This window comes from Manacus vitellinus, unplaced genomic scaffold (genome assembly GCF_001715985.3).
Source record: "Manacus vitellinus isolate BGI_N305 unplaced genomic scaffold, ASM171598v3 scaffold_71_pilon, whole genome shotgun sequence".
NCBI lineage: Eukaryota > Metazoa > Chordata > Aves > Passeriformes > Pipridae > Manacus > Manacus vitellinus.
Genome location: NW_021940761.1, coordinates 2,397,471 through 2,419,368, shown reverse-complemented (window position 1 = coordinate 2,419,368; position 21,898 = coordinate 2,397,471). Strand labels below are relative to the sequence as shown.

Sequence of the window (21,898 nt, the reverse complement as noted above, 5' to 3'; positions counted from 1 at the left end):
TCCACCACCTCACCTGCCTTCTACCTGCACTACATCAAAGCCCTGGTGGAAATCTCAATGACCACCAGACCTGTGTGAAAGAACACTGATAAATAAGAGTGGCTTTGGGCTGTGGGTGTTAAAATATCAGCCAAGCCAACACTGTCCCTTGTTTATCATGAGCTGGGTCACCTTGAGTGGAACATAAAGACCAAACTGTGTAAAAGCACTTGGTATGGTATGAATGTCCATTTTAAACTGGGATGTCTTAGAATGGCTTAGACCAGTAGGCAAAACCCTAAACAGCAAATCTTAACAAAATACATACATATATATATATACCCAAATAAATGAATATTTTTCCATTTTAAACATGTGCAAAAATTGCAAGAAAAGTTCTCACTTCCAAATATCAAAGAAATAAAAATGCACAAGTTCTCAATCCTTCAGCTCCCACAACTAATTGCTTTAGAGCAAGAGAACTTCCTTTTTGTGGCTTTGTTGCAAACCCCTGGAACTAAAGAGCACCAGAATAATGACCTGAGCCAGGGTTAGTGAGGTGAACCACAGCTCAAAGTATTCTCAAGAACACTCTTCTGAACACTAAGTATATGTTTTAGAAAATAAAAAAAAGAGAAAGAAACACAAAGGGGAAGAAGAAAATAATCTCAAATCAGTTTTCTAGTATCCAGATATAATGAGCAATGACTTTGGTTTCTTCTGACAAGTAACCCTAAAAACCAAACCAAAGGAAGACCAATCAAGCTCTGCCTCTTTGAAAATATTACCATGGCACATGTGCCCTCAAAGGAGGAAAATGGAAGTAACTGATGTCAAAAAGCAAACTTTTTTCTTTATACTCAAAGGAAAGTACAGAAATGCTGACATTTAAAGTGGCATGTGAAACAAGGGGAAAAAATTAGGATGCATCTGATGCAGCATATATGAGCTATAAATTAACATCAAATAAGTCTGATTAAGCAAACTCCATAATGAAGAAGGAATGTGCAAACAGTATCTGGGATGTAATACAGGAAAAGACAAAGCCTCTGGTGGGTGTTCACACGAGTCTGGGCCAAGGAGAGTCTTGGTCAAGGAAAAGAGGTCAGTCTGCTCAAGTGAGTGGCTGTACTTACTCTGTGCTTCACAGTCCACGCAGTGGGAATTGCCTCTGATGTTCCTGATGGACTGCAGGGCCATGGCCTCGTTCTGGCTGGTCAGGCGGGACTGCGGAGGGAAGGGAAGGCGTCAGCAACCAGGACCCGGCACAGGGAGCAGGAACAACGGCAGCAAACCCACAGGGCAGAGCAAGGGCGAAGGAATGGGAGCAAGAAACCTCAAGTCTTGGGTTTGCCTCGCAAGAAATAGTGATCTTTTGGCACCTCCAAGGCTTCTGGGGGCTCCAGCCTGGATTCTAACAAGTGGGGAGACAGCACAGAGGAAAACTGAGCGTGGAAATGAGCCCCCTTCCCAAGAACAGCAGTCACAGTGCAGGTTTGCTCCTGGAGATAAATAAGAACAGTATTTCCTGAGATCAATTTCTTTTATTGATGTGCATGCTCTTGCTAATGAAGACTAAGGGGTGGTTTGCAAAAGCAGCTGAAACCTTTTTATCATGAAAAGGTCAAGATTTCACCTGATGGCTCCCATTTGAATTCTCTCCACGATGACCTGCCCGTGACCTCTACCTGGACCTGAGGAGGCTGTCACAACACACAGTTGTTCAGCAGTTCAGCTCTACCCAGCTGAAGTGTCTGGAGGGCTCTCTGAGAAGCCAACTGTGACCTGCACCAAGGGCTGGACTCTTTGAGACAAAGTGATTCAAGCAGGACAAGGACCAGGTCTTGCAGGTGGAAATACCTTCTCCATGGGTCACCTCCTAAACCTGCCCTTTGCTGTTCCAGCCAGCTCTTCTGACATGTTTTGAGAACCTCTCCGAGCCACTTACCAGTCACTCTTTATCCTCTTTTGTATCAATATTTCTGTGTAGGTGTTAAGGTGCAAACTTCCTGTTCTGTGCTCCCCTAACACACATCAGAATGTGTGAATCCACAAAAAGCAAGAAAACATGTACACTGTGATTTTCCTCCACCTCAGTAATGCATATTGGAAATAAATACACTTTTTAAAAGAAAATGGGAAGTAAATTATACTGTGGTGATGGTAATGACTGGTGTTTGATCTACTCTGGTACCTCAGGGCAAGGAAAGTAGGCATTAAATTCAAAATATGAGTTTCCTCCTTGCAATATAAAATCATGAAAGACAACTGTTAGGTGGGTAATATTAAAGGATCTACAAGTCTTTATTTTACAGTTATTGCCCATTTCTCTCCCTCAACCACCACTCAGCACCTTGCACTCTAACTGTGAAGTGTTTGCAGACACATTGACTTAAGATGTTCTCCCAAACATGAGCACTGGCTGAAGATGTCTCAGATTTTAAACATTTATTTTGCCAGGAAAGGAGAACTAATCCCTCCTGCCATCATACAAAAGCATTTCAAGGTGGAAACCTGCTCCTCTTAGGCCATGTTTGCCCCAGGAAGCCCCAACTCTGCTGTGGGTGTAACGCACACATTCCTCCAGGAGTACAGGTTTAAAATGCAGAGTTCTTGATTTGGCTTTCATCCCTCAGTTATTGTCAGTGTTACTCTGTGCACCATACCTTGTTCTTGCTGCTCTCACACGACTGTAAACTGGCCAAGATCTGACTCTCTATGGCTTGGACCCAGGCGTCCCTTTCCTCATACGTGGTGGCTTCAAAGTGCCAAGTCTGGCCGGTGAGAGACACGATGATAAACTCAAAGTTTTCTTCTTGTTCTGAACAAAAAAATCACAATAGGAAGAAGAGACTGAGTTAAGGATATTGACAATTAGCTTAAACAATCTTGGTTGATGAGAATTTCTGCAATATAACATAACAGCTTTAAGCTGAAAGAGGGCAGGGTTAGGTGGGATATTGGGAAGGAATTGTTCCCTGTGAGGGTGGGGAGGCCCTGGCACAGGTTGTCCAGAGAAGCTGTGGCTGCCCCATCCCTGGAAGTGTCCAAGGCCAGGTTGGAGCAACCTGGGCCAGTGGAAGGTGTCCTTGCCCATGGCAGGGGGTGGAACGAGATGGGTTTTAAGGTCCCTTCCAGCCCAAACCATTCTGGGATTCCAGACCACACAAATGCAGGGCTGAGGTTTGAGCCTGGATCCCTGCACAAGGCACCAGGAAACAATGTGTGGATCTGCTGCTTTTTCCCTTCAAATGTTATGTAGATAAAGCCCTGGTTTGGGAAAACACTCAGTTCCTGGGTGTGTTTGTGAGTTTGGTGTCAAATCTGTACCTTTCTCAAACATTAAGTGGCCAACAAGCACTATTTGTTTTAAACCTGAGGTGCTAAGAGCTACATAATGTAAAAATCAAAGTGTGCCACAAAATAAAAGAAGAATGGACTATAAAGAGCTGACAATACAGAAAATTTAACAATTTACCCTCTTCTTTCAAGCAGTTTTTACATGCACAGATATATTAAAGAGATGTGTACATTTTCTCCTCCACAGCATAAACACTGGGATAATAATAATAATCACTGGGATATAATACAGGATTAAAATCAGTTCAACCTATTCAACATTCACGTTCGATATGGGAGATGAGAAAATGATCTGAGCAGCCAGCAGAGAGGGTCAGAGGAATATCCTTAGGGCTACTGCAGGATAAGGACAAGTATTCAGGCCAGAGGAGCAGCACAAGAAAATACCAGCAGAACTGCAATAAATGGACACACACTCTACCTACACATGGGACACCAATGGCAAATTAAAAAATCAAGGAAGCTGAAAACAGAGCAAGTGGAATTGGGAAGGGCTCGCATGAAGCATGAAAGAAAAGAATAATAAGAGCACAAAACTCTGGTGAACATCAGCCATAACGAGCTTTAGAAAGAGCATTTTGTCTGGTAATGACTTATTATATATTCAGAGACACGAACTACCCTGTTCCCTCTCATCCCCAGGCAGGCACAGACAAGGGACAAATCCAGCACGAGCTCTAAAGGCAGCACTGCTGCCACTGCCGGTCATCTTCCCAACCTGTGGGGTTTGCTTGGATAAACTCCATGCTAGCAGAAGGTTACTTTGCACCTTGAGGTGGGAATAAACATGGAGTTGAAGCTTATTTTCAGGTGCAGGAGAGCACCTGAAGCAGCAGTTTTACTAAGAACACAGTGTGTGGAATAAGTGGGAAAAGAAATCATAGAATCACAGAATATCTTGAGCTGAAAGGGACCCACAAGGTCCAACTCCTGGCCCTGCCCAGGACACCCCAACAATCCCACCCTGTCCCTGAGGGCATTGTCGAAACCCTCCTGGAGCTCTGGCAGCCTTGGGGCTGTGCCCACTGCCCTGGGGAACCTGGGCAGTGCCCAACCACCCTCTGAGGGAAGAACCTTTCCCTGAGATCCAGCCTAAATCCCCCCGACACAGCTCCATGTCGTTCCCTTGGGCCAAACATTAATGATCCAGCTGTACAGCTACAACTACTTTTCTATTTTAGCAACACTGTGTTACAAACAGGTAGAATCATTACCCAAAATGTTACGAATAAATCGTGGGAAAAGCCTCATTTATCAAACAGAGCTCTCCTGTTCCTGAGGAAGATGTAAGAGGAACTACCTGCACCATAAATGAAATTCTGTTCGGTCCTGTGCTCTGTCTCCTGCAGGATCACACAGTTAAGCTCTTCTACACCTGATCACCCACCACGCCACTCCCCTGTAAGCCAAAGGTCTGGTACAAGCTGCAGGAGCTGCCTGCTAGTCAAAATGGTCATTTTGCCACCTTAAGGTAAAAATTCCCCACGCTTCCTCCTTTTTACGCAGGCACAAGACTATAGGGATGCAGAGACCCAGAAAAGGACAATGAGAGGGACTTCTCCAGTGCACTGGTAAGGCTGACCTCCCAAAGAGCAACAATTTGAATACAGGGTATATAACTAACACTCAACAGCATACATGGTGTATATTGGAGTGTCTCTGCACCACTCCTGCACCAATCCACCCTGCTTTTAAGTTTGAGGCGACTTCCCAGCATTAGGATTCCAAACCTTGAAGGAGTTATGCACAACCAAGCTGCAGCAACACTGAACCCTCTGATCTCCCACTGAATAATGGTGATCAAGCAAAGGAAGCTGGTTTGCCCAGGTGAGATACTGGTCCTGGAGTGTGTCCAGGGAAGGGAACGGAGCTGGGGAAGGGGTTGGAGCAGCAGGAGTGGTTGAGGGAGCTGGGGGGGCTCAGCCTGGAGAAAAGGAGGCTCAGGGGGGACCTTCTGGCTCTGCAACCCCCTGACAGGAGGGGGGAGCTGGGGGGGGTCGGGCTCTGCTCCCAGGGAACAAGGGACAGGAGGAGAGGGAATGGCCTCCAGCTGTGCCAGGGGAGGGTTAGGTAGGACATGAGGAGGAATTTCTCCCTGGAAAGGGTGGTGAGGCCTTGGCAGGGGCTGCCCAGGGAGGTGGTGGAGTCCCCATCCTTGGAGGTGTTTGAAAGGCACGTGAGTGTGGCACTTGGGGACGTGGTTCACTGGTGAATATGGTGGTGCTGTGTTAATGGTTGGACTCCACGGTCCCTAAAAAGCTGAGCCAGTTGAACACACCTTCCCTACGCCTTCCCTGCTTAAACACACCAATTTGTTTTTCCTAAGCTCCACTGTGAAACAAAAGCAGTACTGCCTGCTCCATGTCACCCCCAGGCAACGCCTACAAAAGACAGGGAGCAAACCTGTACATCCTTAACCACTGCACACGGGAACAGGAGAATCCAGGCAGCAGGATGAAATTGTTCAGTTTTACTCTTCAGTCAAATTATAGGTTGTGCTATTTAAATCCCTGTGAGCCCAATCACAAAATTTTATTAAACAGTTTTCCATGTTTAACAGTTAGTCATGGAAAGGTCCACTATAATAGTATTTTAGCACCATCAACCTGTCGAAATCAACCTGCCCAATTACTCCAAACTACATTAATAACACCGGATATTACACTAATTGTGTCCAGTTTCTATGCAGACGAGGTCCCACGGGGCTAATTCTGCATCCTCAGGGGCAAGCAACTCAGCCATCAGCCTGATTTCACCAGGAATCCCTCCTCATTACACAAGTTCAGGCTGTCAAACTTTTTTTTTTTTAAAAAAAAGGTTAATGGGCCAATCAGTCATCAATTATTTCCTGGAAGGGCAGCAGAGGAAGGGTTAAAGTGCGAAGAACCAGCTGCCACTGACTTCCATTTGGAAGTTATTATCAACAGGAGATATCTAAAATGTTGTTGTTGTTGTTTGTTTTGCCTTTTTTTTAGAGTGGGAGGGGTGGCTGGGATGGGAAATGAGCCAAAACCCTGAGACTGTGATGACACGGAACCTAAAGCATAAGGGATTGTTTTTCTGTTAGTGGAAGTGGGAGTGCATTCCATGAATTTTAGGAAAACCCCCAGACCACAAGAGCCACCACAGCACTTCCAAAAAGTTACACAATACCACTGGTGATGCTGCACATAAGGGTGGGGAGGCCCTGGCACAGGTTGCCCAGAGAAGCTGTGGCTGCCCCTGGATCCCTGGAAGTGTCCAAGGCCAGGTTGGATGGGGCTTGGAGCACCCTGGGATAGTGGAAGGTGTCCCTGCCCATGGCAGGGGATGAGACTGGATGAGCTTTGAGGTCCCTTCCAACCCAAACCAGTCTGGGATTCCATGGTACTCTTTTCACCATCATCCTTCCATAGTCAAGTTACTGCATTTAACCTGAATTCACATTTTGTTTTGCTCTGCCAAAAGCCAGACATTGCCACAGCCCACCCACTTCTGGAAAACCAGAGACAATTTCTGAGAAGCAAAGGATTGTGCAAGAGAAAATAAACACTTAGGCACAGCCCCACTGCCTGTGTCTGTGGTGTGTGACAGAGATCAGATTTAGAAAACTACACTGAAAATTACCACAGGATACAATTAGTCTATAACTTCTTCCAGAGAACTCAATTAAGTTGATGAAAATGTAGGGAAAACGAGGGTCCAGAAGTGGTGACGCCTCTTGGTACCTGGCAAGAGCTGTTCTAAAGAACATGCAGGAATCACTTTGATATCAATTCCCACTTCCAACCTATTTTATTCTCAATATTAAGAACTGTATAAATAGCCACAGACACCTTGCACCAGTGTTTGAACAAGCACAGTTCAAAGTCACAAAATCATCGAGTATCAGGTCAGAAGGGACGTCAAGGATCACCTGATCCAACCTTTCAGCACTGAAAGTCAACAGAAGGCAAGGGCTCTTCTCTGCCAGCCACTGTACAGTGAGAAAGTACACCCATTACACCCATCCCAAAAGTCAGCTTTTAAACAAAAAAATATTCCTGTCTTTCACAGGATCATAAAATGATAGCACCGTTCAGGTTGGAAAAGACCTCCAAGATCATCAACTCCAACCACTTTCATGGGTATAAATCAAGGACTCGCCAGGCTTAAGGTGTTTCTCATAGGAACCCAGCAATATTTTGCCAGAATCAGAAATAGAAATAAATAAATAAATAAATAAATGTTCTGGCTTCCAAGGCAACCAGACTTTGCCCAAGGTAGTTGTCATCAGGGGGTGCTGGTGCTGATCAACAGTAACTCACCACGCACGTCCGGTGGGCGATGCCACCCCCTCAGCAAACACTTCCCAGAAGATTCTCAGTGGTGCATTTCAAACACCCCTGAAGGCCCCTTCAAGGGCTGTGGTTCCAGCTGGAATGCTACTCATGCCTGCCTCCAGTAACACCCAAACCCAGTTCAGCTCCCTTTTCATCACGCCCTCCTTCCTCTTGCAAAAATCTCTTCTGCTCAAGCACCATCCTCATAACCCTCCACCCTTTCAAAAGGGTGGCAAGCAGGAGCTGCTGAGGTGCCCTGCCACGCACTGTGAGATGTTTACGACACACAGTTTGTGTTATTTACATCCTGTATAACGTTAACTCTCCTCACCTTTTGCCACTCGGTGTAAATTACCCCCCTAACTTGGCAGATGTATGTTTATTAGCAGCCTCAATTAAGGAAATATTTGTGCCATGTCCCACTGGGCATGGCTATGCTAATACTTCTCTCCCCTTTCCAAACCCAGTGTCTAAATCTAATTAGTTCTGAAAATCAACCCTATCAGGACAATAGAGCTCTGCTTTTGCTTGCCCACAGCTCTTGATAAAGGTTGTATTCCACTGGAAGAATTTTATACTGTTTTATATTGCTGCCCATGAGTGACAAACTGCTGATGAAAGGCACTGAACCCCCCCCACCATACGGATTTGTTGTTTTATTTGGGTGCCAAGACTTCTAAAAAACTTTAAAAATTCAGTTTATGCAGGATGTAACTTCCTGCACAGGCACAGCACCATGGCAGCAAAGGCATCACTAACTCTGAAACCAAAGGGAGGTTGGGGGTTCATGAATATCCAAACTAAAGGTTGCCCATCAGTGCCCGGCAAATCTGACCCAGCACTGTTTAAAATCACATATGTAACTGAGAAGAGTGGAAAAATGAAGATTTAATATCTTTATGCAGGTTAAATCACAGCATGCAGAGGCCAGGCATTAAATTCCATAAAGATGATCCTTTCCACTCTGCTGCAAAATCATAAAATCACAGAATCCCAGACTAGTTTGGGTGGGAAGGGACCTTAAAGCTCTCCTCATTCCACGCCCTGCCATGGGCAGGGACACCTTCCCCTACCCCGGGCTGTGCCAAGACCTGTCCAACCCGGCCTCAGTCTGCTGATACAGAGAAATAATTCTCTATTTTAACAGCACTCCAATGATAGCAGGTGCCAGTGATTCCAGCAGGTCTTAACACCAGAGTGGGGTTTGTTTCAAGCATAACTCACTGCTACTAGATATTTTCCCCCCCTGGAGAATCAAAGGATTGCTTAAAGCCTGGCTGCCTGCAATAGGGAGTGGGTGGGACTTTTTCACTTGTCAGTGGCTCCCTATAGAAAAAACCCAGATCTGAAAACTAAGAGTTTAGGAAAATCCTAAAATTCACGAGAGTAAGATTTCTTGCAATGAAAAAAACTGATGGAGGACAGAGTTGTGGAATTTTTACCTCCTTTCCACCTGACAGGAGGGTGGAGCCAGGTAGGGCTGGTGTTTTTTCCCAAGGAACAAGTGACAGGACAAGAGGACAAGCCTCAAGCTGTGCCATGGGAGGTTCAGGGCATCAGGAAGAATTTCTTCTGGAAAGGATGGTCAGGCCTTGGCAGGGGCTGCCCAGGGAGGTTTGGAGTCCCCACCCTGGAGGTGTCCCAGGAAGGCCTGGACATGTCACTCAGTGCTCTGGGCTGGGGGACGAGGTGGGGATTGGGCACAGGGGGGACTTGATAATCCTGGAGGGCTTTTCCAACCTAAAGGATTCTGTAGTGCCCTCAGAAGGTAGAGTCCTTCAGGGCTCTTACACCCTGTGAAAATTCCCCCCTTGCCCACCCACAGCACTGCTTTTGCCGTCCAACAGCCAAGAGGGAGGAGCCCCACGGACGGAGGATGCTCCAGGATGCCACCAGGCTGGGCACCCTCACACCCCCTCGGCACAGCTGCAGCACCTGAGCTGCACAGTTCTCCACCCTAACCTGAGACTGGCTACCCAGAAGCACAGAGAATACCTAAAAATAGCGACAAAAATCACTGGAGAGGCTGCTTTCTGCTCCAAGACTTTAGAACCCAGACTGAAGGGATGGAAATATTTTTGGTGTGTAAATAGGTGCAACTGAGCAAACACGAGCTGAGCACCAGAGCAGATTTGTTATCCTGGACTGTCATTTCCCATCCTCGTTCTCTTTTCTGAAGGCACAATTATGGAAGCACGTGGCTTTAATGCCCACAATGCTCATTAACTCGACATGTGCCCGTCTCACCACTGCAGCTCTCACAGAGGGGCTGAAGGGACCAGCTCAAAGCTATGGAGAACTCTGAACCTGCAGTTTTTAGGCGGGAGAAAACATCCAAATAAAGATTCATTTGCCTAATTTTAGAATTTCATTCTGTGTCTCAAAACTCTTTGGGCCATGGCCAGCAGGACTACATTCCCATACCACGGTGTCTTTGATCCTTAGTTTGATGAGTAAGATAAAACATCCCTGAAAATAGACATGCCCTAAAAAAACCTTTGTCCGTGAAACACAAGGGAATTCTATATATTTGTTTCCCTGCTGCGATTTAGTAACAGGTAGATATAAAATCACAAGCTTCTCAAGCAGTAAACCTGGAACAACAAATATGCTGATTAGAAGAAAAATTTGGCTGGGAGATAAAGATCAGCAACTATAGAGAAAATTAAAAATTACTAAAGAGGAAAGTGGGGGGAAAAAACCCAATCAAATCTTATGACTATCTGACAATCATTTTCTCTCATTATGTTTTGAAAAGAAAAGAACAAAAAAGACAGCTCTGAAAGGTAATGATGTTATGTTTAGACTGAGAAACAAAATAAAATTACACTTTAAAAAAGCTGCCTTAACAAGCTGGAATAAAATCCCAGTTTTGTTTCCTGCACACACTTTGTTTGGCAGGGAGAGCAACTAGCTGTAATTGTGCAAAAAAAGGAGGGTGATATAAATCACCAAAGGTTAATGACCAGGATGTGAACAGAGGGACTTGTTTACAGAAATAGCTCGCAATTTAAAATTTACAAGAGATTTAATGCCACCGCTTGGCAATCACTAAAATCAACAGCCCAGAAAACAGTGACATTAAGAAAAATATTACAGTTATAATCATTCCAAAATAAGTCAATTAGTGTTAGGGCAGGCGCTCGCCATTACTTGACCCATTTGGTTTGCACTTAAGTGAAGAGAAAAAAAATCCCCCTCCCTTCCAGCGAGATTACTGAGTTGTGACCTATTTTGCATTCCCTGTTTCTTACTCCATCCCTCTTCCATGCTGCTGGAGATGGTGGTGCTGGAGTGTTTTTTTCACCCCCTCTCCTTGCCTGGTTTCCAAGTAATTCTGACCTTTGACATTTGTAATAATAAAAAAAAAAAATATATATATAAAAAGGCAGTTTATAATTGTGTTGTTCAAACGAAGGTGGAGGTGTGGGGAGGGGGAAATAAATATATAAAATTCCATGTGCTATTATACAAAAGGCATGACGGCTGTCTTGGGTGGGAAAAAAAGCAATGTAAGTCAATTTGTGAACTTTGGCACCAGGTGACCTTTAGAAATACAACAATATCCAGAATTTACAAGCAAGAGCAGCACATGCAAATGACCCGGCACTGTCTCGCCTCTGGATTAGAGCTGCAAAGAGCATTATGGAGAAGGCTTGCACAAAACAAATTAAGATTGTTACTTAAATGTCACGGCACACTATTGTATTTGGCTACAGATCATTACACCTGATACTAACACTTTTAAAAACTGTAATAACTTGGGAAATATTACATTGAGTGCCCACACGGAGAAAGGGAAAATATATATGTATCTCCTGAAAAAAAAAAATAAAAGGAGAAAATGGGTTCCTGAAGTAATTTAAACATCACCACTCCACGACTAGAGGGAAAGGTCAAGATTTAAGTAAGCTGAAAGGAACACAAATGGCAAAGTAAAAGGCACAACCAGAGAGACGGAAAGCCCAGGTGGAATGACTCTGCAAACACGGGTGGGACAGGCATGCTCGGGGCAAAGCTCACTTCCATGCCCACACTGGGGAAGGGACAGAGGCAAGGAGCACGAAGTTTTGGAGAAGAGGGTTAAAAAAAAGGGGGAAGAGAGGAGGTTTCCATCTGGGGCGGGTGGGTTTGTTACCTTCGGTGTTGGTGCTGCTGCTGCTGTAAATATTTCGCAGGCTACCAACACGGTTTAGTTTCCAAGCTTTGCGTTTGGCTGCGTCCAGAGAGCAGGAGGGGAAGAGAAAAAAAAGAGAATAAAAATAAAGAAAAAGAAGGGGACCAAAAAAAAAAAAAAAAGAAAGAAAATCAATGAAAAAGGGGAGAAAAGAAACATCAAAAAGCATGTGAAGTAAAATACAAGCACGAGCCTGTTAACAAGTGAAGAGCTCCACACAGAAAATGCACACAGGACCACTCAGCCTCTCCAATCCACGGCCCAGACAGAAAAACTCTTGAGAAGGATTTTTCTTTCAGTCTCTACAATGTGACATGACAAGATTAAATGGATCTGCTACTGGAATAAGACAAAAACAGACCAGGAGAAGTAAAAAAAGGCAGGAAGTATTTGTGCAAAGGATACAAGACTAGACAAAACAGCTACTGTAAAATGCGATTTAATTCATGACAGAACAGCCTGACAAGAGCTCCTTTTCCTCCAAAAGCCTGTAGGGATCACTTGGTGCCTGGAGTTCACCCTTAAACTTCCTTTTTACATCATCGCCTTTAAAAATTGAAGTGATGATGTAATGACCTTGAATCCTCTTAACAACAAATGCTATTTGTAGTGCTGAGCTCAGAGGCATTAAAATCATCACAGAACCACAGAATGGCCTGGGCTGGATGGACCTTAAAGCCCACCCAGTCCCACCCCCTGCCATGGGCAGGGACACCTTCCACTAGCCCAGGCTGCTCCAAGCCCTGTCCAACTTGGCCCCATCCAGGGCTGGGGCAGCCACAGCTTCTCTGGGCATCACCTAATTATTCTGAAGAGTGTCAAGCAGACATTGATGCAATCAATGTTTGTGGTCCTCCCTTCCTTCTCCCCTGGCAAATCACTGCAAAATCAAGGTCTTTATTTGGAAAGGGAAAAAAAAATAAAATTGATCCTTTACACAGAACAGTAACATCCCCATTTTATTAGAATTGACTCAAACTTTGATATTCTCTGAGTTCCTGGCTGCTGTTTCACAATTAGCAGAAAATATTGCTCAAAAACACTCCACTCCTGTGCTCATTAGGGAAGAGCACATTTTCACCTTCTTTAAAATCGACGCATTTTGCCTCAAGAGTGAAATCCCAGCATGAGAAGGATGTTCAATCAAAAATATGTTTAGGCTGAGATTCATCAGACAGCAACTGCATGAAACATCCAAGTACAACAGGACACTGCTAGCACTGCCAGCAACTGAAAAACCAGGGAAGTGGTGGGATTAGCATCCCTGGAAGTGTGACTGTGGCCCCTGGGGACCTGGTTTAGTGGTGAACACGGTGGTGTTGTGTTAATGGTTGGACTCAACGATCTCAGAGGTCTCCTCAGGGACCTTAGACCCTCCCCTCTCCCACCACAGATGCTCCTCACCCTTTGGGATGACAGGGACATCACACAACATACCGAGTACTGGGATACAATAATTTAAAAATTTTCTTTCTGTATTTATGAGGGAACTTTTTGAATGCCCCACAAAAGTCAGACCAAACGGTTGCTTCCAGGGAAAAGGAACAGTGACAAGAAGTCATTCCAATCTTTAACAAAAAGCCTGGTTTTCAGCTGAAGAACTAAGGCTGTTAAGCTATATGAGGTTTTAATAAAGCCATCTGCAGGCTTTTATGTCATATACAGAAAAGGAGGACTGGATTCGCAGTGACATCATCAAATCTGAAAGTGTTTTCACTGGGTGCATCCTTCAAGCTGAAAAAAACCTTTCATTTTAACAAGTCTCAGCACCTACAGAGGCACAATTGCCCAAGAGAACTTGTTTTCCCTCTAAAACATTTACATATAAATAGGAAAAATCGAGGTTTGGCACCCCTCTGAAGGGAAGATGGTCTGCAGTGCACAGAGACCCTTTCCCAGTCCCTTTTCCATTTTTCACACTTTAATGGCATGTTTGAGTCTGGCTGTGTGAGCAGGAGTGAACTCTCAGCCTGGTTTTCTATTAACCTATTGATGAAATAATCCATTTTAATGTGGTAGGTGTCAGGTCTTTCCCTTCTCTTTAAACAAATGGACTTTTCCCACAGTGATGCTGAGGTCCTGATACATCCCAGTGTGTCCTTTCCCACTGATTAGGCTCCAGCCTGTTTGCTCCAAGTGCTCTCCTGGCTTTGAGGATTCAATAGGATTATCAGCAGCAGGGTTTGGGCACTGCCAAGTGCAGCCTCTGCGGGGTGACTGATGTGCCAGGACCCAGTGGAGCCTCCTACCCTACCTGGTTTTGGAATGACAGTGTTGTTACCGACCAACAAGGCTGGAACAGGCACCACAGGTCACTATTTGCCTGGTTTGGCTTTCACTTATATCACAGGATATTCAGCCTCTCCAGTCTGGGTTCACTTGCTGGGTCCAAAGTTAATTCAACAAAAGCTCTGGTTGCCAACTCTATATATCTATATCCATATTATATCTATATTATATCTACATCTATTATTTATATCATATACACACTTAAACAATCAAATCAACCCCAACTGGTTACCAAGAAAAAGCTGTAAGAAACACTCCATTATGTAACATCAAAACTCACTAATTAGAAAGATCCTTAAGGCAGATTGATTTGAAGTATCTCCTGGAAGTGTGTTTTCTTCCAAAAAAGCCACTAAGAAGTGTCTCTAACTAGAGATTCCAGAAAAAAACCCAGAAACACACCTCTCTCAAACATCAAATACCTGGAATGAATTTAACTACATATACCCATACCATCAAGTGCCACAGCCACTCAGTTTTTGAGCACTGCCAGGGATGGTGACCCCTCCACTGCCCTGGGTGCCCCTTTCCAATGCCTGACCACCCTTTCAGGGAGGAATTTTTCCTGATGTCCAACCTGAAACGGACTCATACAAATTTGGAAGGGTTAGAAGTGTTTTCTGCTGTGGTTTTCCTACAAAGAACCTTAAACTGCTTAAATCAAACACACCAGGACACTTGTGAGGTGAAGAACTGCTACAGACTGGTTGCTGCAAATGGGGAAAGGCTGCAGAGCACACAGAGCCTGGAGATCATGGAAGCCTTTGCCATGACTTGGTAGGCACTGACTGGGCTCACTGTGCTTTTCCAGAGGCAATTCCACTCCTTTATTTCAGCTTTCTGTGTCCTGAGCTGCAATTTTTCCATTTGTGAGGCAGGGACTGTGATGCACATGCTTTGAAGTGGGAGCTGTACAGGTTACTTGATGGCTCTGCAGGTCTTTGAACATCCAAAAACAACTAAAAGAGAGCCCTAAACACTGAATCCAAGCAGAAGATACTTAAATCCAGTGGGAGATGACACATGTTGGGTCTCTCCATGACAATGGAGTGCATGACAATGCAGCTCTGGGAGGAAATCCAGCTGGATCTGGAGACAGAGAGGCCTCCCTTGCTGATGTTTTTGAGGACTCCACTGTGAGCTGAACTATACCCACTTAACACACACACACTCTGGATGTAAAACAGCCTCTCACATCTTAGAGTGAAAATAGGCGTGTTGGTATCACAGAAGAAAACCAGGCTTCAGCAGAACCTTTTGCCAAGATATGGAGTAACTGGGAATCAGTTAAACTTGATCACTCCCAATTCCCCCCTCTCTCTGTACTTGTGCAGACAGTAACTTCCCAGCTGTGACCATCCCCCCGCAGACAGAATCTCTGTGGTTGCTTTCTTTAACAGGCCTGCTATTTATTCTCTGTTAATGAATCTACTTGTCCTGTTTTGACTAGGTTTTGTAGTAAATATGTTTACTACCACCATGATCACGTACCATTCTTTCTTAAAGCAGCAGATGTTTGTAGAAGGAATGTACCCACGTGTGATCTGAGAATCCATCTGTTTGGTACCAGGGAAGTTCTCTGAGGATGCTCAAGGTACTGTACTCAACAAAACCACATATTAACCCCTTTAAACCTGCACTAATTCAGTTCTCTATACATTTTGATAAGCAGAAATATGCTTTTACTCTTAGGAAAGTCTTAATACCTACAGTCTCACCCTTGCTGATGAGCAGAACAGGAATTTGCCCAACACCACCACGTTCTTTGGTAAGAGGATGAAAATGATTCCATTAAGATGCAACTCAGGAGATTCTCAGCCCATGGAAACTTGTCTCTGAGACTGTGAAAGGGCTTGACATTGTTCTACCCTATGTGAAAGCAATGACAGAAATTCCTCCGAAAGGGTTAAAAAAAAGGCAGCCCAAACCCCAGGCATATCTAATATACGACATTTAGAAAGTAAAATAAACTGGAAACATTCTGTTTCTAGACCTGTCCAACACCTAAATTTTGCAATTAAAAAAAAAAAAATCAAACCACAAAGTGCACAGAACTTAAAAATCACAGAATCATAAAATCACAAAATCACAGGATTCTCAGATGGTTTGGGTTGGAAGGGGCCATAGAGCCCTTCTCATTCCAGTCCCCTGACACAGGCAGGGATGATAAATGTGTCCATCAATTTTTTATAATTTCTATCAAATACGTACATCTTATCTATTAACCCAGATTTCCAAAGGAAACCTGAACATGACTCTAAAGTTTCCAAACACACCTGTTTGGTGCATGGATGTTACCAAGACATACATCCCAGGGGGCTAAAAAAATGGATCCAAGAGACAAAAAGTATTTCATATGGTAACAGTCCTAAATATGCTCTTTTTGGACTCCAGAATACTCAAAAAACAAGCTGATGTAAAGTAAATTAGTAAAGTAAATTACTAAATGTGCTGAGTCACAGATATTTCTCCAAACACAAGTAAAATTCTCTGTCTGGTACAAAAAAAAACCCCCACCCTTTCCTCCAGAGCTGAAATCCTTCCCAGTACTCTATTTTAATCCCAGAAAACACTCTATAAGTAATACTTCAAATCCTATTAATAGTTAATTACGTTTGGCTTCTATTCAGCTTTGAACATTTCAAATGAAGGGAAAAAAAAATGAAAACACATTCATACTTCTGCTCGTGACAGGGGAAAAAAGTTACTCTAATTAAACATTCCTAAAAAATGTTTTCAATTTTTTTTTTCCCCTCCTTGCAATATTTCTCCATCAAAACTTCTGCAGTAGGTAAAGGACCCACTAAACGACTTCACTGCCTTTCCAATACACTATAAACACGCAAGATTCGAATCGACAAAGCTAAATGGTAATTGGAAACATTTCTCTCAGTTTTCATTATCGTGAAGCAGAAAATTATGGCCCCTTTTCTCCACACACAAAAAAAATCCCTTCTCAACCACCTAGAAAAATTGTCTTTTAATAAAAGCTTTAGATTATACTATCATATTTCAAAGGCAACGAGCAGTTGAAGCAGCTAATCAAAGGTGTAATTATTTAATGAGCCTCCCCCTGCCACGGAAGGGGCTGTGAGGGCCTGGCTGTGATCACTGGACCACCAGCTCCAGCTCCAGCCCTGTAAAACAACCCGTTCCCAGGGTTAGCTCCTCCAATTTGGGTTGACTCCACGAGGCCAGCTGAGCTATTAGGGAATTAGGAGAATCACTTTGTCACTCTGCCACTGCTTTTTCTTTTCGGACGCATCTGGACTAAAAATAAAAAAAAACCTCAACAGTAAAGAGCTTTTCCTGCAGAGGAAACAAAAACATTGCCCTGACAAAACGTGGTTTGTCAAGATCATCGCTGATTTTTTCACTTCTAATGCTGCATGACAGTTTTCTGTACAGCCCAGCTGCCCCACTCCAGTAATTCACATGTAAAAACCACCCCAAATGTGCTGATTGAAAATCACGTATTTGGCTTAATTGCACTTTAATATTTATATTCAAATAGATCCATAATAATCTACTTCAGAGGAGTGAAGCCAGCTACAGCACAAGCAGGCCCTGAAACTCCATTCCATTGCTTATATCATATCTTTTACACCTGGAAATATGACAAGAATAACCTATAATCATCAAGCATTAATTACCAGAGCTATCCACGAGCTAAGCAAGTGTCCAGTACACCTTGGCTTATTCTTGGTTTACAACAAAGCAGTTTATTATATCTAAGCCTCAAATGTTAAATATGAACTACTCCTATTATACTTCTTTTGTGGTACTAAATTCCCTTTTCTTTGGGCTACACTATTAGATTTCACAGAATCACAGAATCGTCACGGTTGGAAAAGACCACCAAGATCATCAGCTCCAACCTTCAACCAAATACCACTAAACCATATTGCAAAATGGCACGTCCACTTCTCTTTTGAACACTTCCAGGAGTGGTGACTTCATCACTTCACTGGGCATCCCCTTCCATTTGATCCAAGATATCGGCCCTTCTGGAATTTCAAAGGTATTTGAATTTCTACCCAATTATCCAGATTTCAAGATCAGTGTCATGCCTGTAATTGGTATCATCAGAGCTCAGGTGACACCACCACCTGGGATGCCACTGGAAACCAGAGCCGGTGAGGAAGCACTTCCCAGCTCTGCACCTTGCAGCTAAATACGACCCCAGGATGCAAGGGAAGATTGACAGAGGCTTCTTCAGACCACTACACCTGGCCAGAATGGCACCTGTGACAACAAACCCTGGTTGATGTGACACCAAAAGCACTCGGGTTTTGAGATCCTTATTGGCAAAGCTCCCACTGTCGTGGAATGGCTTGGGTGGGAAGGGATCTTTTAAAGGTTGTCTTGTCCAATCTCTTGTAATGAATAATTATACAAAATGCAAAATGCACCATCACTAAATCCAGCTCAGTGTATTTGGATGGACAGCAGGAAAAAGCATCCCTGAAGAGGAAACAAGAGTGTGGGTGAGGAATCCAGGGACACCGAGGAAAGGAAGATTAGTGGAGTAGGAGTGGGACACCGAGGGGTTGTGTGGGGTTATTTGCCATCAGTCCAGATACAGTACTGCCTGTGGGAACAGAGACACTTCCCTGCTCACCCCAGGAAGCACTGCCTTCATGGCACGATGGATTGATCCGTGTCTCAGACCATCAGTTCCACCCGTGGACAAGGAGCTGACGCTCGCCCGGCACAGGCTGACGAACGAGGGGCATTGGGATTCCTTCAGCAAGGATGCACTGCCTGCACCCTTCTCCCTTGGAACACAAAGCTGCCACGTTTGGCTGCTGGTGCCAGCAATTACTGTCAAGAAACCAGCTACAGAACAACAGAAAGAGTTTCTGCTGCTCCTCACTGCTCACTTTTAAAAGATAAACTCAGCGCAGGCATCTTGAAATTTCCCACAGTTTTTGGCCACGAAATTTCTGTTCCAATGTATATCAGGTGTCAGAGTGGAAACACTGCAAACTAGAAATAAAATATACTACCATAACTAGTATAACTGGGCAGAATTAATGCCAAAAAGAGCATGTTTGGGGGTTTTTTAGGTGGTAGAAAATCTGTAACTTTTTTGAAGATAAAAAATATTTACATATGAAGTGGGATGAGAAGGTGCTCTCTGCACATCAACGAGCTCCACAGCACCTTCTTGCCAAGGTATCTTAAAAGACACAAGGGAAAGCTGAGCCAGGACATGGGCAGGACCAATATTTATGAAATTCTTACAGTTCTCATTTACTTGAGATTTTTGGTAGATACAGATGATGAAGTGTTTGATTTTTTTAAAGACCTGGGTATACTGTTTATCTTGCATTTATTTTGTTCAGCATTTATTATAATTATTTTAAAATAAATAAAGGAGACTGCACTACCCTCTGATAACAAAGGAGGCTTGTAAGTCATCTGTATTCTTTTAAGGTAGCAGAAAGGTACATTAGGCATCATTGCCACTTTGGCATTCCAGCTTTTACTTAGTTAAAAGGAATTGGAACATGGAATAGAAATGGGAATTTCCATTCCTACCCTCTCCCATCTTTCTCACTATTTTCTCACCTATTAAATCCATAACATCCACCCTACTGTAAAAGGTAAGCTCACACTAGGCAAACAAAAACTTAAACAAAAAGATGTCACAAGCTGTTTCCCCTCCTGAAAAAGCAGGTGCTGTCCCTGTCAGCTCCTCAGGACCACCAGACACACCAGACCATAAAGCACAGACAAGGTAACCTTGGTAGAGGATCCAAACCTTGCTCAACAACACAAGTCACCTGAGGTCAGGCAAAAGAACACCTTGTGCTACACCATTCTGGGAAAGACTATCCATAAGGCATCTCATGCATCAAATGGGCTCAGCTGCTGCCCAGAGAGGTTGTGACTCCCCATCCCTGGAAGTGTCCAAGCCAGGCTGGACAGGGCTTGGAGCAACCTGGGCTAGTGGAAGGTGTCCCTGCCCATGGCAGGGGGTGGAATGAGATGGTCCCTTTAAGGTCCCTCTCCACACAAACCATTCCATGATCCCATCATATCATCCTTTGCAGACACCCAGCCCTGATCCAGGCTCATTAGCAGTTTGCCCTCCAGCATGGGCACAGATGAGGAACATGCACACACAACCCCCTTTTGTTTGTTCGGGGGGAATCACATCCATATGTGAGCAGACACAGCACCGCTTCCCACTGCAGCTTCAGATATAGAACATGAATTCTTCCTTAATTTTCATCACGTGTAAAAACAAACAGGAACCAATCTTCCAGAATTAGGTGCTTCATAATTCAGCATGTTACTCAGTCCCACGTTAACATAGGGATTCCTTGCTGGAGAAACCAATGGAGAGATTTATTGCATCAAGGTCTTTTCCTACAAACTACTGAGCCACCTTTAATGATTATTTCTCTATAAACCTGAAAGCTTGTGCTAAAACAGGATGATCACCCTGGAATCATTCAGGTTGGAAAAAAAGCCCTGAAGACCGACCCTTTTTACCTGAGGTTCTACACCATCCTGCACTGACAGAGAAGGCAACTTCCAGGTCCTTCCCTTGACTACATTAGAAAATGCAGACCTGCAGATGTTGGGACCTACAGTGCAAGGAGGACAACCTCAGCAACCTGGTCTAGTGGGAGGTGTCCACGCCCATGGCAGGGAGTTGGAACTGGATGGTCTTTGAGGTCCCTTCCAACCCAAAAATCTATAAATTTCCATTTTAGGACTCCTCAAAGCCTGAAAAATTAAAATCAAATAGCTTGATCAAAGCAGGCAATGGGATAAAGCAGCATGGAATTTTCACACGTAGTTTACAAAGAAGCCACCAAAACCCTTCCCACACTCTCTGCTCAACCAATGGTTGTGCTATTACCCAACATCTGCCCAGATGCTGCTTTGTACAAATGCCACAAGCTCAGGGTTAACTCGTGACTCTCTGCGGCTGCTCTTACGTGAAGGTTATCATTCCTGTAATTCGACTTTTTTTTCAAAAGCTGCAGTTGCAGAAAATCCCTGGGGAGATGCTGTGATTAGCTCTGGAATGAGGTCGGAAAAAGGAGGCTGCAATTTGACATTTGCATGTTTGAAACACGGTGTGTTCTGGCAGGGACACACAAACACCACGTGGCCGCCTGAGCGAGCAAGGAATTAAGAAGTCGCGCTGCCTTCCACCTTCCAGCAAAACCCCCAGGAACAACTGCAATGGGCCTGGGAAAGTAAATATTAAATCCTGAATTTACATCAGAACCTGGTGTCACAGGTTCCCTCACAAGCCACAGCTCTGAGGTGTTAACTACTAACTGGCTCAACCACAATGGCCGTTACTAATCGCTTACTGAATAATGGAAGTGACACAACTGATAAAAGGTTTCAATCCTGGAAAAAAGTGATTTATAGTATTTCACTCTACTGGCACTGTTATTTGTATGACAAATGGTCGGACAGACACCAGTTAATCTCTGCACACCTCGAGTCTGATGTGGCAGCCTCTGCTGGAGCATCCAAATAATCAGGAAGCGCTCGCGCCGCGGCCACGCTGGTGCCAGGGGCCGAAGGCTGGGATTCTGTCAAGGCTGAGCCCCAAATCAATTTACCCGATGGGTTTTATTTTTTTTTTTGGTAGGGGGGAGGAAGAAAAAGGAAAGAGGAGTATCATCATAAAGCAGGGAAGCTGCAGCCTTGCAGCAGGAGGGACTGGCCCTGCTCCTCCAGTGCAGAAATGAAATCATCAATACAAGCACGGCATTAATGATTCCACAAAGCTCCACGTTGTTTATGGATCTGCCCT

The 21,898-nt window shown here is 44.2% G+C and overlaps 1 protein-coding gene across 4 annotated transcripts in view; it reads right to left on the bottom strand.

Annotated features, from left to right (window-relative positions):
* Positions 1–21,898, bottom strand: part of AGAP1 (ArfGAP with GTPase domain, ankyrin repeat and PH domain 1) — a 280,544-nt gene that overhangs the window by 36,483 nt on the left and 222,163 nt on the right. For 3 of the 4 annotated variants that reach the window (XM_018084483.3, XM_029964414.1, XM_029964415.1), the window contains 3 exons: positions 11,779–11,856; positions 2,646–2,800; positions 1,116–1,206 (listed from right to left, as the gene is read on the bottom strand). In XM_018084483.3, coding sequence (XP_017939972.1) covers positions 1,116–1,206; positions 2,646–2,800; positions 11,779–11,856 — 324 coding nt within the window. The remainder of the gene's footprint in view (positions 1–1,115; positions 1,207–2,645; positions 2,801–11,778; positions 11,857–21,898) is intronic. The other variant, XM_029964416.1, reaches the window with a different exon arrangement.